Source organism: Fundulus heteroclitus, chromosome 22, assembly GCF_011125445.2.
Source record: "Fundulus heteroclitus isolate FHET01 chromosome 22, MU-UCD_Fhet_4.1, whole genome shotgun sequence".
Classification (NCBI taxonomy): domain Eukaryota; kingdom Metazoa; phylum Chordata; class Actinopteri; order Cyprinodontiformes; family Fundulidae; genus Fundulus; species Fundulus heteroclitus.
The window spans coordinates 33428041-33440981 of NC_046382.1; the positions used below are offsets into that span (position 1 = coordinate 33428041).

At 39.7% G+C, this 12941-nt stretch overlaps 1 protein-coding gene across 1 annotated transcript; it reads left to right on the top strand.

Annotated features, from left to right (window-relative positions):
• Nucleotides 1-4373: 4373 nt before the first annotated feature.
• myoz1a (myozenin 1a) lies at nt 4374-11755 on the top strand. The gene is made up of 6 exons (XM_012878379.3): nt 4374-4539; nt 6124-6210; nt 7588-7775; nt 8817-9084; nt 10751-10916; nt 11004-11755. The coding sequence occupies exons 2-6, from the start codon at nt 6126-6128 to the stop codon at nt 11236-11238; spliced, it is 942 nt and encodes a 313-aa protein (XP_012733833.2). The 5' UTR covers nt 4374-4539; nt 6124-6125; the 3' UTR covers nt 11239-11755.
• The last annotated feature ends 1186 nt before the right edge of the window (nt 11756-12941 follow it).

A 12941-nucleotide genomic window follows, 5' to 3' on the forward strand; every position in this document is an offset into this window, starting at 1 on the left:
TTTCATAGTTATTTGGAAATTTCATATGTTCACCTGTTAAACCTTTTGTCTGCATGACAGCTACAGTAAAGGAATACAGAATAAGACACAAATAGAAATGTCAGAGAATATGTCTTCTAAATACATGCAATCTTTCTAAAGAATTATTTGAAATGTACCTTTCCTTTTCCACAAGTTACATGTGGTGGTGAGTCCAGATCAGATTACCACTCAGATTTGCAAGCCTACACCACTGATTTCAGATAAACTACAACGCAGGTCTGTAGACATTCAGACATCTACTGTGTAGATGACTCAAACAGTCAGAAAATAAGTACAAACTACCATCAGAAAAGTCTCGGTTACTCAGGTTTCCAATCTGAAACTTCATGATGAGAGAGCGTGGCAACGGCACAGCTTTGCTACCCTCTGCAGGAAATATTGTGGAAGAACAATTGTTCTGGAGTGTCATGCAATCTGGGCAGCAGCCTTGGCTGCATCGTTTACACGAGTCTTTGCAACATGTCGTAAAACTTAATACAGGACAGAGTTGCATTCATATTTAATGTGATAATGTGAGAGCAGGACTGCTGAATGTAGTCTTCTTTATCCACTTCAAATATGATCCACAAGATTGAGGTTTTCATTCTTGTGAGACAAATTAACAAGTGAGAATCAAGCCAGGCGAACCCTAAACCACACTTTCATCATCAAAGCCCCCTGATTAATATTTTCTTCTTGGAATATATTTAGGGCGTCAGGAAAAAAAGCCCTAAATTAGATAGAATAACTAGATCATTTAATAGATTCAATTATTTCTGAGTTACAATATTTGGAGTTTATTAAATGGTATCCATTGAACAGAGAAAAATACCAGCCACTTTATTAGGTGCACTCATTCAATTGAAGCCACAAAGACCAAATCAGCCAATCACAGGGCAGCAGCTCAAAGCCTTCAAGAATTTAGAGGTGGTGAAGGTGACTTTTGGAAGTCCAAAGCTTTGGATCTTGGTGCAAGACGGGCTGGTCTGAGTATTTGACAACCAGCTGGTCTACCGATGAGTTCATATACAACCATCTCAGGATTACAAAAAAACAGTCAGAAAAAGACAACTTACACAGTGAGCGACAGTTGTGTGGATGCAAATGCCTATCTGCCACCAAACATCAGACGACCATCCCTGAACGCGCAACACGTTAAACCCTGAAGCACTTTTACTGACTACGTCCTTTCCTTTACTACCACAGTGCAGCAAAATCTGTTTCTGGCACTTAATCGATACCTCGAGGAATTCTGGAAACTGCGAAGGCAAAGGACGTCCAACCTGGTACTTGCAAGGTATGTCTAATTAACAGGCTGGTAAGTGTATTTATTTAAATTTGTTGGTCGCCTGCTACTTCTCTGTATAACATGGCAACTTTGTATTTATTTTAGCACATACCCTAATTCATAAAGGGTCTAATTTTTGTATTACCAAATTGATCGAATGGGTTTTTATAATCAGCATCAACAATAAGTCTTGTTTAAAAGGTAAAATGATATTTCGTTTTAAAACATATAGTTTTATTTTATATTATATATGCAGAGATGAGCTATAAAATAATGCCAGTGAGATCTACTGTTGTTCTTTTTAAATTGTGTTTCTCTCTCTTTCTCTTTCTGTCTCTCTCTGGCAATTTAATCCATGCACATGCTAAAACAGAAGGATTAAATTATAACTAATTAACCTAATACAAGCTTTAAGACAAGGGCTTCCTTGCTGTGAGGTAAAAGCTGGAACAATGGACTGCCTTGCAAAAATTTTATGGTAGAATGTGTTTAGTGTGAATGAACCAAACTTGAGGTTCTAAGCCTCTGTTCCCAAAGATTGCTATGCCCAGAAACACCTTGGCCACCGTGGAACATGGTGATGGCAGCATCATACTCTGGTGTTTCTTCGCTTCAGATGGAGCCAGGGTTTTTATCATAGCAGACAAAGTGAGTAGTTGAGTTTTATTTTTCAATATCTTCGTGAGTCCAAGCATACCTCCAGGTTGACCTAAAAATCACCTAATAAGAAGAGTAAGTAAATCCACCAGAAAGTCGCTAGGCTTGCCTGAAGACAGCTGTGGGATGTCCTCAGTATCTGAAAGAACTGGAGAAGTTTTGCAAGGTGGAGTGGGCAGATGTCTGGTCAAAGCTTGAGGTGCTGATAAACTTCAACTAGGAAGGACAGACTGAAATAAAATAATATCATCAAAAGTGCTTTAGAAAACAAAGATCTGTTCGAGAGTGTGCAAATTTATGCCCACTGGGATTATGGCCATTTTTCCGTGCTTTTCAGTTCAACACATTACACATTATATATGGAAAAGATTTTAAACCATTAATCGTTTGTTCCATTGTGAAACCCCAGAATTTGCTATCTTTGTCGATACAGCACTTTTTCAGGGTTGGGCTTCTACTTCCTTGCTCCGTTAAATGATCTGCTCAGCTGGTGTTCCTTGTTTTGGTCTGAAAGGCTGCAAAGTGAACTCACAGGCCTTTTTAACCTTTCCATTTAAATAAATTCAATAAAAAACATAAAGTCACGATTTTTAAATACATTTATATTAAGAATAAAACAGTTTTTTATATATTTAAAACTTAGAATGAGTAAAAAGTAATTCCTTCCATTGATTTATTTTCCTGCCATTGGGAACGTTAACCACTGAGCGGGGCTGTGGTCCGCTCGTGAATTGCTCTCTCCGTTCGCTGAACAAGCAGCCAGAAAGGAATTTTGGTGCCATTCACACTCGCATGGGGCCTAATAATAGAGCTGCTAAAATCCAAACCAAATACTATTTATGCACAGGGGAAATTACATGTATCAAGGTACAGGGCTAATAATGAATTAACTAACAGCCAAAAAAGTAAATTAAAAAGACTGAGCAGAAACTACAACTGGGTCAGGTTTCTGTTCATTTTCGTAAGATGTCCTGTAAAAACCTGCCTGGTAGTTTCCATGCATATATGTTTAATTACTTTCTTTTTTTCATTTACAGCTTATCCTGACCAGCTGACCAAAAACATCAGTGTATTTCATGTTATACACCAACACAAAGAGGTGAATCCTTTGAATGGGAAGGAAAATGATACAAGGTTTTCAAATGTTTTAAACAAAGAATTTGAAAAGTGTGGTATGCATGTGTATACCCACTTTGCTCTGATAACCTTAAATACAATTTAGTTAACCAAATGCCTTCAGAAGTCAGCTGATTAGCAAAGAGTCCACATATGCATAATCTGAACAGTCCAAACCATGTAAGGGACATCTGAAAACACGTGGAGGGAGATGCTCTGAGTCATGAAAAAGTGAAGTTGTGTTTATTTTGCACATATTTGCAGGTCTTGCTGTTTGAGAACACTAGTGAGTAAATTAACTTCTTCATCTATAGTTCTATAATACCACAACTCGTCGTGCGGACCAATCGGTGGTGGGCACTGATGCGTCAAACCACCAGAATGCAGACATCAGACAGTCCAGAACATGACACCGAATGAAGAGACTCAGATTTCAGATGTTCGGCATCAATATCAGTTTCAAAAATTGAGAATCCCCTAAATAAAAAATAAAAGATACTTCTTCTGCTTTTGTTTATTTTCGGGACACTTTTTCTGTGGGTTTGATCCATAATACTAAGATAGGATGCGTTTGCAAATGATAAGCTTGTGATGTTGGATTAGCTTTGCCTGCAAGATGAATTCTCGCGGTACTCGTGCATTCACAAACACACGAGAACCCATGTTGTACCGCTGCGGCTTCAGGCGTCACTTCACCCAATCAGCTTGGAGATTTCTGCCGAATGTCCCGCCTTCACCCAAACCGATTTGATAGGAGCAGTCCCAGACTGATAATGGGCAGAGAGTGCCACGCATAAATCAATCTGGCTGGTCAGGTTAATGTTGGGTTCCAGTATTACTAAACAGTTAGTCATGACCGTGAGATTGAATGTTAAAGACATGACCATCCCTTTGAAACTGAATTGGCCTTCCTATACAGACGCATATTCTTAACCTTAGACTTGCTCTCTGCGCTCATGCTTAGTCCCCTCCTCTTTTTTCCATGCCTTTCATCGTACCCCAAACACACCCACGAGCCCCCTGAGGTTTGTCTTAAGGCTAAGTTCTGTTCCCCTCGTTCTTTGCGGCTAAATATAGGCTGCAGAGCCATCTGCAAGAATGATTTTGTTCCTTTAATATCACCATCAGCAATTTCAGCCGCCAAGAGAGCCCTCTCCACCCAGCTTAATGCTCCCCCTCCTTTCCATTCCGTATTCACACTCCTAACTTCAGCCTCCTCCTCCTCGTTCCATCTTGACACCAACACTCCTGTGGCACTCCCCCCCCCCCCCAACCCTCTGCAAGATTTGCTATCTGAGTGCTGGGTGGGCTTTGCGCTTTGTGGGAGCTGCGTCTGGTCATCCGTGGGGTCAGAGGCACTGAGGGATTTGTACCCTTGTGTTTGAGATCGATATCTTTCTTACTGTTTGGTATTTATAGGTCTTTTTCTCACCTCAGAGGATTACAACAGAATCCCGGTGAGTGGATCTAAACCTGTTGGTGTGCTTTTTCTATAGATCAGTGGACTAAACTTGCTGCCGTTCAACTCTGGATGTTGGATAAATGGGAAAAAAGGGGGTTTCCAAACAGAAGTTACACTGGCTATCTGGCTAACAAGGGGGAAACAGATTTATTTTAAAAACTAAATAAAGAGCTGAATGTGCTGACTGTTACAAAAGTTTAATATAGTAATATCAGAGCCTTAAGTTTGAGCAGTAGCTCCCCTAACTTGAAATTATTCCACTGCATCAAAAATCCTCATTAGCATTCGTCCCAGATCCCACTCTTGGTGTCCAGCTGATTTTCTGGAGGTGTCTTTTTGGGTTCTTAGGAGTTTGCTTTCAAGCCTGTTGGGTAGCTGTATGATGCCATTGCATGTCGCTAAAATGTCTTGGCTGGAATTGGCTTTTAAAAATAGCTGCAGTGGGTTCAGTTACAGCCAGTAGATGTGATGTGATGTTTTGCCTCTCAGCTAGACCTTAAGGAAAAGGTTGTGGCTGAGTTTGCAGATATTTTGGAATCAAATCTGCATGTGCAAAATAAAATTTAGCTCAGATGATAATGTAAGATGCTCGTGAAATAGAACAGAGTAGAATAGAACGAACAGAAATATCCTGTATCGTCCCACAGTGGGGAAATTGAGGGTTACCAGCTGCAAAGGCAAATGGAAGCATGCAGATACACACTAAGGTAAACATATAATTAAAAGACTATGTAGAAAGGGCAAACACAGGGAGGGCAGTCGAGGTTGTTGGATAAAGATTGAAAATAATATGCATGCGCTTCAGGTGGGAGAGTTCTTGACACATGAGATAAAGGACAGTGTTTCATCCCCTTAACTGACTCACAGGCAGCAGATTTGCCAACATAATTTGCGACATACCTCATTTTCATGTTATCTAATGACCCCAAAGCCCTCATTTTCCCCCGCAAAGTTAACTGAGGAGAAGTTATTCACTATGCCTCTGTGTACTTACAGTTTACTCAGACCGATCTGAGAGCAGATCTTGTATCACAAAACAAAAACTGAGGCACACATCGAGCTATACGTTTCCTTTGGGGAGGACATGTGTTGCACGGAGGAACGTGAGGAATCCACGGGCACTGACACTTCCCGTGAGGGTGAAAAATTAGGAGGGCATGTGTTGTCTTCAGGTCTGTTACATTCAGCTCCTGCGGGCTCTCAGGGGTTGACGATAGGTTTTGATGTTAATGGTGCTAAGTTATGCTCAGAAGCTGGTGGAGTAACTTAAAACCTTCTTTCGTTTTCTCCCCTCCTCATCTTCTATAAGCTATATGAAACTTGAATTTCTTCCAGTTAGACAAATCAGCCTTTTTTTTTTTATTGCTGTCAGTTTTGTTTCATATTAGAAATTCCAAAACGCTCAGCTTTGCTTTAAACTTTCCAATCTTGGTGCAAAATATGCCGTTATTTGCTTTGCTTTCGTCTTTTGAAGCATTTTCTTACAGAGCGAGTGCCTAGTAAACGTCAAATGCAGGAATGCTGTTCTGCATTTCTATAGCCGGGAATAACGTTCTATGGTTTCTCCCTCTCCTGCCAGCTATGCCTCTGGGAACACCTGCCCCCCTAAACAAGCGGAAAAAGCCCTCCAGGATCATAACTGACCTATCGCATATCAGTCAGAATGGTAAGGCTGACGTAAAATGATGTGAATATGAAATTACCTCTGCTCAGTAAAACTCTTTCATATAACGGCCGTACACAGAAATAGAAGGGGTACACTGCAGACGACGCATTGAACATGGGAAACAAGCAGTGATATTTTGTGCAATAATTTCAAAGCATGAAAATGAAACAGAACAGGAGTTAGTTGTTCTATTTGTTTGATTGGTAAGTCTTTTCTTAAACACTTTTCCAGAACTCTCAGCCCTTCACCGTCATTTTAAAGAATAAAACACAAACATTCACTTTGAATTTAGGCACGTGTAGAACAGGCAGGGTTTGAATATGCCACCAGGAAAAAACTGAAGCCGGAAGGAAGGAAGGACACAAGGAAGGAAGTAGGATAAAAGGAAGTAAGAAAAGACAGATAAAAGGGGGTGGGATACAAAGAAGGACATAAGGATTTAAGGCAGGATATAAGGAATAAAATACGTACCCAAAAAGCCAAGAAAGAGGGACACAATAAAAGAAATACAGAAGCAATGAAAGAAGGAATGAGAGAAAGAAGGAAAAACTCAATGATGGCATGGAGGCAGGACTACGTGGTAGGAAAGAGACACAAAGAGGGATTAGAGGTAAGCGCAGAAGGAGCAGAGGGAGGACAGAAGTAAGGACATGAGGGAGTGAGGGCGGAAGGAGGGGCGCAGTGAAGGATGAAGAAGGAAGGTAGGGAGGAAAGCAATGAAGATAGAAAGAAAAGACAAAAAGAAGGAACAAAGGAATGATGAGAAATACCCTAAAGGAGAGAGAGATGACATAAGGATGGACACAGGAGAACAAATTATATAAGGTAGGAAGAAACAATGCAAGGAAAAAAAGGAAGGACACAGTGAGGGAAGGAGAGAAGGGAAGGACAATGCAACAGTGAAAGAAAGTCTGTAGTAACTCATGTTTTTCTTATTCTTACTGTCTTTTCCCCCATACGTTATCAGACTGCACAGGAACCCTGATCACTATTTTTCATAGTAACATAACAACAATATGGGAAAAGGCTCTTAGCTTTAGTCAAATTAGTAGATTTATTCCAAAGAGAACTTATGTAGAGCTCAATTAAATAAAAGCTAATCTAATTAATTTTTATTTCTTGTGAACCATTTATCTTTAACTATGTCATCTATATAGTACTTTCTATTTAATGTTTGCTTTGAGCTTCTGATGGACTTTCATAAAGAACTTTATTGATCGATTAGTACTGCAGAGCATTGACACACGAGATGAAAAGCTTCATTGAAATGGTACTTCTAGAAAACGCACACAGCTATTATCTGTCATGTTCACTGAAGTATACCGTTGCTCAACTAAAACCATTCCCATTTTCATGTTTTCAACTGTTGTTCTCTAGAGTTTGAGACAGAGCCAGAGGCATCCGAGTTCGATCTGGGGACAAAGATCCGGACCCCCAAAGAGATCATGTTGGAGGAGCTTTCCCTGCAGAACAACCGAGGCTCCAAGATGTTTAAGATGAGGCAGCAGAGAGTTAACAAGTTCATCTACGAGAATAATCCTGATATTTTCACCAGCGACTCGATGGTGGGAGAAAAAAGGCTGAATACTTTTCTGTTAATTTCAGTGAACATTGAAGCAGTTTATGACAAATTCACCATATTTAAAAAAAAAATCATCAGCCTAACAAAAAGCTTTATTAAAATATGGTTTTAGGTTAAGTGACTTAAAGGAGCAATAAGTAAGAAATGTACTGTAAAAATAACCAAAATCATTCTCATTTTTCACCCAGGATGGAAGTAACATTCCCTATAAACTATCGGTCCTCTCCATCAACAATCTCTTAGTCGAGTTTTTTTTCCTTTCAAAATTAGACATACGGCGCAGACCTATTTTTGGAGTGTTTTTCCAATTTGAGACACTGGGTGTCATTATTATTTATGGCTCCATTAAAGGTGCAAAGTGCAAGTTTTGAAGTGAAATATTTATTTTCCTTCTCATGTATGCCCTTACAGTTGCCTGACGTGTAAGAATTAGTTTTCCTCTATTTATCCCAGTTGCCTCTATACACTGGATCAGTCACTTTATGATAGAGTTCTTCAGGCCAAAGCCTCTAGGTGTGCATGTGCATGTGACGTTCTGTTGAGTCTCCGCTGTAATCGATTCATTAGTGAGAGAACATGGGATAACTTCAAAATTGATAGCTTTCTTACCTCAGAAGACATCATGCCTCTTAACAAAAGACCTGTGCAGTTGTAGGAGTAGATGCGTTTCCTCTTCTCCCATCCATGTGCACAACACTGGTGTCATTTTATCATGTCGCCAGAGGGGGCAGACGTCAGCAAAAGGACATTTCACTTATAATTGCTCCTTTAAGGAATTCTAAAAGTACTGATGATGGTGGGTTGAAATTAACTTTGTCAAAGTTAACTCAAAAGTCGAAATTATTGGATGTGTTAATGTTAATCAGTACAATCCATGTTCACCAAATAAGGGTTGAAAAAGCCTGTGTTGTTTTTATTAGGTTTCAAATGATAAGTGTTTGGCAATATTTACTAAGTGCAGCGTCACTAATACGGTCCTCCTATTCTTTATATTCTTTATGTTCTCCATGTCCTCATATTACAGGACAACTTTCAGAAGTTTTTTCCTTCTTTGGGAGGTCAGCTCGGAGGTGAGTTTATAAATGTCGGAGGGCACTATGTCAGCAAAGAGACAAGACATCCGTATATAGGAGCCACACCTGTGGGAGGAGGGGCACCCATGCCTCCTCCTAAGCCTGGAAGCAAAAGGGCAGGAGCTGGAGGAGCTGGAGGAGCAGGTGGCGCCGGAGGTGCAGGAGGAGGAGAAGGAGGACTGGCTGGGGATGACAAAGGTGGTAGAGGAGACGCAGCGAGTGAGTGCTCATCTTCAAAGGGTTTATGTCTTTGTTTCTAGAAAATTGTTTCCAAACAAACTTTTAAGTTTGGTATAACACCAGATTATAAGGCGCACTGCTATTTAACGTGTCTTTGTGTGTCTTTGTCCACATATAAACCACACCGGATTATAAGGCGCATTAAATATTCTTAAATAAGTGTGAAATATCCCTCCGCCTCTCCACGTACAACGCTCTCTCCTGAGAGGGAGAGCTATCTGTCTGTGTCTGGAGGACAGAGTAGCTGGACTACACTGTCCTGTTTCTAACATAAAGCCAAAATTAACTTCACTGATATTGAATTAACTTGGTTTAATTTTACTAGCACGTACTCCGGGCACGGGCATTGCTCCGTTAAAGGTGCATGTCTTACATGAATGCACTTCTAGTTTAGGCATTACAGTCAGGCAGACAGCAGTCTACCTAACAGGACCTAATCGGTCCTGTTACGGGACCGATCAGGTAGTGACACAGTGTACCGTAATGTAAATATCCATTGAGTGAAACGGTTTCATTGCTTACCAAAGTCATACTTACACATTTTGACAGAATTCTGAGCGCATTGCATCACATAAAATCAGTCAATAATCACAACAAGTACGTTAATCACATATAAGGCGCACCAGATTATAAGATGTATTATACATTTTTGAGAAAGTTAAGGATTTTAAGTGTGCCTTATAGTCCGAAAAATACAGTAAAAGCATGCAATGTCTCACAAAAGTATTCATACACCATGAATTTTTTAAGTTGCATAATTTTATAATAACAAGCTTCTGTTTATGCTATGAGAATTTTATGGTCCAAATTAGGTCATAACTGTAGCTTGCATTTTTATTTTACCTTCTGTTCAGCAATGCCCCTAGCTATCAGTGAACAGTGAAATTTACCAGATGCTTGCAGCAAATTGGCAATAGAACTGGGCTTTCTTACTGCCATTTGTCCTTAAAGGACCGATTTGTACAGCTAAAATTTGATTTCTACAGCTCAGTTGTTACTCCTCTGAATAAGGCTCTCCTTGCCTAGCCTATCAGTTTTGGTGGACGGACATGTTTTGGTAGGTTTGCAGCTTTGCTACGCCTTCTTCATTGTCAGATGACTGATGAACCAGTGCTCCATGAGACGTCCCAAGACATGGATATAGTTTTATGATCTAACTCTGCTTAACACTTTGCCACAACTTCCTCCCTGACCTGTCCTCTGCGTCTTGGGCATCTTGATGGTGCGCTTTAAGTAATGTTCTCTCACAAACTTCGGAGACCTTCACAGAACAACTACATTTATAGAGATTAAATTACACACAAGCGGAATTTATTTACTAATTAGGTGACTTCTGGACTTAATTGGTTTCACTGCATTTAATTTAGGGTTGTCCTATTAATCTATAGCAAAACCTTTGGATTGCGATGTGCAAAGAAATTCGAAAATCAACTATTTTAAGCTATATTATGTTCATATGTCATTAAATCCTGTTACATGACCCTTAAGGTTTTGGTTGTAAAGTGTCAAAATGTGAAAAAGTTCAAAGGATATGGGAACGTGTCAAAACGTTTACTTTTTTTTCCTTGGAAAAATACATGTTACTGATTTTTTTGTATGATAAAATGGAGGTGTTTTGATTGAAGTATGGTCTTTCTTCATCTAGGGGCTGGAAAAGACGGCAAAAGTAAGACACTGGTTGTTGTGAAGACGTACGTGTCACCATGGGAGAAGGCCATGAAGGGTGACGAGAACCTGCTAGCCACTCTAAAGTCTGAAATGCCCGGTCCCATTGAGCGAAAAGATGTGCCAAAATACAAAAGCTTCAACAGGTGGTTCCCTCTCTGTTTGATATTTGTTTCCTGGGCTCTGTGACAACCAACGTTAATCTGTCTCTTCTCTCACTTTGTCTTGGCCAGGATGGCCATACCCTTCGGCGGCTTTGAAAAGGCCAACCAGCTCATGAAATTCCAGTTGCCAGAAACCGAGGTGACCAAAGACGAGCCCGAACCCGCAGTGGTGTACCAACACGACATTGGCTGCCGTCCCTCCTTCAACCGTACCCCTATTGGCTGGGTGACCAGCGGTGAGCCCAGCAGCATCCACATGGAGACGGATGCTGTGCCCTTTGATGGAGAGACAGACGAGCTGTGAAAAAAAATGATCATACTCTGATTGCAAATACTCCCTTGTTGTAACATGTACACACACACACACACACACACACACACACACACACACACACACACACACACACACACACACACACACACACTGTAGGTAAGCTAAAAACACTCTGTAGAACAGAATAAATTGAATGACTCAGTGTGACTACCAGAAAGTGTAAATGCATCTTCCTCTGTACTGAGTTGTGAGGCGAAGAAAAACCTAAAGATGTTTATCAACGAATGTCAAGCAAAAGAGAAAAGCATGACTTATGTATGAAGATGGAGATTTTGGCTATGTGATGTCTATGTGTGCTCCCTGAATGTTAAAATGTTTCTTCAGTTTTTATTTCCCTTTGAATTTTATGTGAAAACTCTTTGATTCTTTGTAGAGGTATAAACACCCCACAGTGCTGTCTGATTAGGAATCAAAGCTTTTGTTAAACTCTAATGAAACAACACAATTGTCTGAATAAACCTTCCTCTTGTTGAATGATAAAAAGAAAGTTCCCCATCTTAAATCAATTTTAAGGAGTTAACATGTCCACTGTCCTTTACAGGAATTGATTCCAACTGGAAGTTTTGAACTTGTAGGCATAATCTCACTTTTTTTTTTCTTCAAAATGCAGCTTTTAATTTTAGTAACATTGTTCAGAGGAGAAATAATAAAATCTCTAGTGACAATTATTGGCCCCCAACAATCCCTTTCAAATAAATATAGCATTACACTTTTTTTAAAAGTGATCAGAGTTTCTGGTATCTTCTAATTAGTAATCCAAGATTACTATTCTGATTCCTGGCGTAATAAAAATCATGAAACAAAGAGGCTAATTTCTTTCAGCAGGTGGCCACCAGACTGGACATCAACCCATATTTACCTCCTCGCCATGCACAGCAAGCATCATTGTTTGGCAGGTTAAAAAAACCTCACTGTTAGAGAACTGCACAAAATGGTGGCATCTGGGAAGACTCAGTTCTCCATAGCAGATGCAATGCAAATGTTAATCCATTATTTAGGAGGCATGCCAGAAAAAAACCTTTTTCCTGTCCTAACATAAAAAAAAACACATAAAAGTTGACATTTCTTAACCTCATAGAGACAATTGATTACTGAGAATAATCCTAAACTGTACATAAAACCTGTGGGACAAGAGTAGGAAAAGACCACAGGAAATTAAGTTTTTACTGTTTTTACTCAGTTTAAATTTGTTTAATTAACAAAAGTTGCAAATTTTTTAGTCTTTTCTGATAAATTTCTGCTCTTGGCCAGGGAAAGACCATTTCTGAATTTTTAAATTGAAGCTGGAAACAGCCAGCTGAGACAGATGCTGTTGGCACTGGATGATGCAATTGATTCTAGATTTATGTTGCATTTCGTTTGCAGTCAGAACTCAGAGATCCTGGCTTCCGATCCGAAAAATAAACCCAGCTCTCCCCTTGGAAAGTCTGAAAAAATTTTTTATGGCCAGATCCGATAATGCAGATCCAATAATGCAGCTCCTTACATCAACAACAAGCTGTGATGAAAACATGTTCATCTTACAAGACACAGTTATAAAGTGGGTCTTAAATCAATGTTACATGTAGTGGCTGCAACTTTGGAAACAAACAAATGAAAACTGCCACCAATTTGGAATTCTGACCCTTTTTTGTTTGTTTGATTGTTTTAGTTTTAGTTTGGAATCCTGACTT